Source organism: Athene cunicularia, assembly GCF_003259725.1.
Source record: "Athene cunicularia isolate RWA chromosome Z unlocalized genomic scaffold, athCun1 chrZ_part1, whole genome shotgun sequence".
Taxonomy (NCBI): Eukaryota; Metazoa; Chordata; class Aves; order Strigiformes; family Strigidae; genus Athene; species Athene cunicularia.
This window is the reverse complement of record NW_020799142.1, coordinates 8,444,037-8,448,437: the sequence shown is the minus strand read 5'-3', so window position 1 is coordinate 8,448,437 and position 4,401 is coordinate 8,444,037. Positions and strand designations below refer to the sequence as shown.

Sequence of the window (4,401 nt, the reverse complement as noted above, 5' to 3'; positions counted from 1 at the left end):
CCCCCCCCCCGCTTTTATTGTGTCATATGGTATGGAATAACCCTTTGGTCAGATTGGGTTAGCTGTTCTATATCACTTCCCAATCTCTTGCCTACCCCCAGACTACTGGCCTTTGGAAGCGGGTTTGGAGGGACAACCCTGACGCTGTGTGAGCAGCCCAAACACTGACTGTGTGATTAACATTGTTCTAGCCACAAAGCACAGCACTATAGGGGCTGCTATGGGGAAGTTACCCCCATTCCAGCCCAATCCAGTACCACTTACTTATGCATTTGTATTTTTTCTTTTCTTGGAATTAGTGGTACTTTTGGTTAGCATAGCATTAATGTACATTGAACAGAACAGTTCTAACTAACAAAAACATTTATTAAAGACAGCAGATATATATTTCCTTCATTTTTGTTTATGAATTTGTTTATGAACAGTTAGCAAAAATTCTCCCCTTATATTTGATTCTTACTGTTCAATAAAGAATAGAGAAGAAGCATTATAATATGCAAGTCAAAGCTAGTCACTGGAATTAGATCAATATATAAATTCATTAAATACATGCAACCTAAGTTTGCTTTGCAGATGCTTAACATTGAGAATTCTTACACTCATAGAAAGAAAGAAGGCAGGGAAGCAGAACAACCTAAACAGACCCACTGTTGTGCTTTAAAGGTTCTGTCCTGATTTACACCTATCACTCAGGTTTTGAAAAGTACGCAATGGCCTACGCTCTGATGGAGATCACTCCAAGGATGATAAAAGGCTAAGGTAAGAAAATACATACACAAGTTTGTACATCTAGCTCTGGCACTGACCTCACATAAGCTTCATAAAATAACATACATGAGAAAGGAAAAATGACAAAATTATTGTATTTACTTTTTTATATATGTATGTATATACAGAAGAAGAAAAAAACGTTAGGCTAGGCAAATAACTCCTTGACCTTTCCACCAGTCCTGATGCTGAGCTTGAGATACTGGGTTTCTATGTACTTAGTTTTAAATTACTCCCATTATGAACAGTGTACATTAATGCTATTCAAAAAACAAGTATTTACCCCTTGACATGGAATGCTGAATTCTCTCTGAATTCCTTCACAAATAAAAAATAATTAATTCATGGACTGATTATGCAAAATGGAAGCTGGATGGTAGGATTCCTCACCTGGGATCCACTGCTCTGCAGTAAGTCTAATTGTCTTTGTCTCTACAATCTGTCTTCCACAGTACCTGATACCTGTACAGGTCTATCTGGCAGCATGGATAAGTAAGAATCTGGAGACACAGTCACATTAATAAGAGCACAGGAAATGTTGCTCCTGACTTCCTACATTACTACCTTGCCAGAATACAAATCTCAATAGCATCATTTTACTATAGTGGCTTACTTCACAGCAGACTTCCAAAGCCAATAAATAATGAAGCATGTGGAAGGTAAGAGTCAGCACCGATGTACAGTAGGGCAAAGACATTCGCTATCTGGTTAGTTTCATGAGACACTTTTGAAACAGACACTTATAATGAAATGGCAGACTGAAGGATCAGATACAGTCCTGAAGACTTATCTACCTTCAAGACCAATTGAGTATTGGTCTTGAAGCAGCTAAGCTAAGAGAACCTATCTTTTGGCAGGTATGCCTCTGATGTTCTGGAGTCAAAAGCATCACCTGTGATCATCTAAGACAAATAATACTTTCAAAGATCATTGTAAGATATTCTTAACTTCACACCATCTGTTTGGATTTATCTCTGATAAGCTAAGTGCCCTCTTATAGTCAAAGTTAAGTTCTTCCTCTCAGAAGGATTGTCTTCAAATACAGTGGTCTTCCAACACTAATTTGTTGTGTTAATTATGATTATGTAACATATTATGATTATGTAACATATACAAATGGAAAAGTTTCATCCCATTTTAACAGCCAGCTGTTGTGATTGTTGATCAATAAAAGTGTAGCCTTTCAAAAGCACACAGGAACAGTGAATGGAATCTAAAAAGAATCTACAAACTTCTAATATCTTTCAGCACAAGTAAGAAATTCAACACAATTCCAATGCCAGTTCAAAGTTCTCTGGTACATTTTTAAACCTCATTTTTCCAGCAAGTATATACTTAAGTACTTGGAAATAAATAACATAAAATATCCTTATTATAAGTAGCCACTTAAAAATAACAGCTTTCCCATCTAGGGACCAAATATATCATGGATTCTGGTTTGTTTCTCTGTGAGAGAACACTTTTTTTCTAACTTATGCTTTTACATTCTGCTAAGTTTCTTCAAGTAGAGACTCTGTGTACTGACTGAGCTACTGTACAATGCTAAGTAAACAGCTGAACCAGAAGAGTACAGGCTTCTAAACTGCAGAATCTAATTTGCAGACCCACAATCTATCCAGATCTGTATAAGTGCAGCCCAACTTCTAAAACTCTTATGGTCTACCACCATACTCCATTGTTAACAGACAAGAAAACACCAACGTAAATTCTCCTATTAGGTAAACCAAAACATACTGTTCTGAAGCTATAGTTTTTCAGTGGCTAAATAGCTAAGGTCATCCCTAAGATGAATTACTTAATTCATATTTTTAACATAACACTAACATTAATAAAAGACCACTGCTATAATCAGAACATATTCCTCCCTGAATCAAGTCTGAACAACTCCGTGAGACACCATGTCAAGATTAATTATTCCAATTTGTACCAAGGCAAGTAGACTTCAGATTCTAGCAGGACTATGCAGATAAGAAAAGATGTATTGCATGCATGGAAGGTGCAGAAATAAGGTGTGATTTCTCAGAAGAACTAAATAAAAGATACAGTAACTCAGATGAACTGGCATTTCAATCAAGTTTAAAAGGAAAAAAAAATCATTACATTATGTTAATATATACCTGTTTCCTCTTACCTACCATTTACTGCATTAAGATTCTAGCTAAACTTCAACAACTACTGCAGCCTTACCTCTGCTGGATGCTGAATTATATACAAGCAGCTGGAGACCTTTAGTGGTTGTATTGGCAGGAACGGACATAAACACACCTTCTGAGGACGGCTACATGACAGAACAGAGTGAGGCAACATTACTTTTGTAAGTAATCAGCAATTTCTGAAAGATAGCATAAATACATTGCAAAAATACATTCCGCATTCCAAGAAGCACACTAAGAACTTCCCCATATGACACAGTGTATTAAACCCGATGTAATTTTCTGTTTGAAACTCCTTCTGTTTCTAAAACTAAGCAAGGTTTTCATTGAAACAGAACAGTGATTAGACCCCTCCTGTAGTCTGGTTAGGGTTAATGCATTCTAAAAATCCTTTTATAATCTCCAAGAGAAGGATCGTACTAGTATCCATACCCCAATTACTAATTCCATACCCCAATCATAGAAGTCTGTTGCTGTTTTTCATCTAGCATTTCAACAATTTGATAAAAATATTATAATAGAATATATAATTTATAACTGATAATAAAAATACTAGATTAAATAAACCAGAAAATTTTAGATGTGTACACACATGAAAACCCATATTTATGAATGGGTTCATTTTTTATAATTCCATCTATGCTGAAATACGTAGGAGGCATGTAGTATGAAAAATATCCTTATAAGGAACTTCTAATTTAAGTCTGAAAAATAAAATAAAATAAAAATTATTTAAAATTTTTTTATGTAATGCATGCAGCTGTTAAAATGACTAGCAGAACTGTATCAAATTAAATGAAAGAATTAAGCTTGAAGGTACAGAGTAACTGAAGTTGTTACACCAAGAACACATACACACACACTTATGAGCATGCACAGAAGTCACTATAGCTACTTGCAAGTGTTATTCAATAAATCAGAAAAATTAAGGATTTCCTTAACAGTGAAACTGTTACTAGTATTCACCACTTAAAATGCAAACAAAGCTTTCTGAGACTAAGAAACATAAAGTCAGGATTTTCAACTGAATGTGAGGGACTTGGAGCGCAACTTCATCTGCATCCTCCTTGTAATCTTTACTTGTAACAGTTTATATCTTGGTCACACATGAGAGACAGTAAAGAACCACTGCAATAAATGCAATTTAAATAAGTGAGTTCTGAAGACAGGTCAAGTTTGTGGTGAGCCTGACAGACACTGCACTTGCTTGTCCACAAAAGCATGCACCCAGCCAAGTGTACTAAGTAATGTAACAGTAACCCAAGCCAGTGCAACTGTTCCCTAGTCAAATATTACTACTTACCAGTAAGTTGTGGCATTATAAAAAGGCAGTAACAATGGATAAACCCCTCTTTAACAGCTGACAGGTTGTGTTAATTTAATTTTCATACTTCTAGCCCCAACTACTGAGACACAGAGACTATTCACTTCTCCATAGGGTGTGCAGTTAAAGGTCACTCAGCAACAGTTTAAATCAAAG

General features: G+C 35.7%; 1 protein-coding gene across 3 annotated transcripts in view; it reads right to left on the bottom strand.

Annotated features, from left to right (window-relative positions):
• Window positions 1-4,401, bottom strand: part of DTWD2 (DTW domain containing 2) — a 93,540-nt gene that overhangs the window by 58,452 nt on the left and 30,687 nt on the right. For all 3 annotated transcript variants that reach the window (XM_026865588.1, XM_026865586.1, XM_026865587.1), the window contains exon 2: window positions 2,956-3,046. In XM_026865588.1, the coding sequence (XP_026721389.1) occupies window positions 2,956-3,046 (91 nt within the window). The remainder of the gene's footprint in view (window positions 1-2,955; window positions 3,047-4,401) is intronic.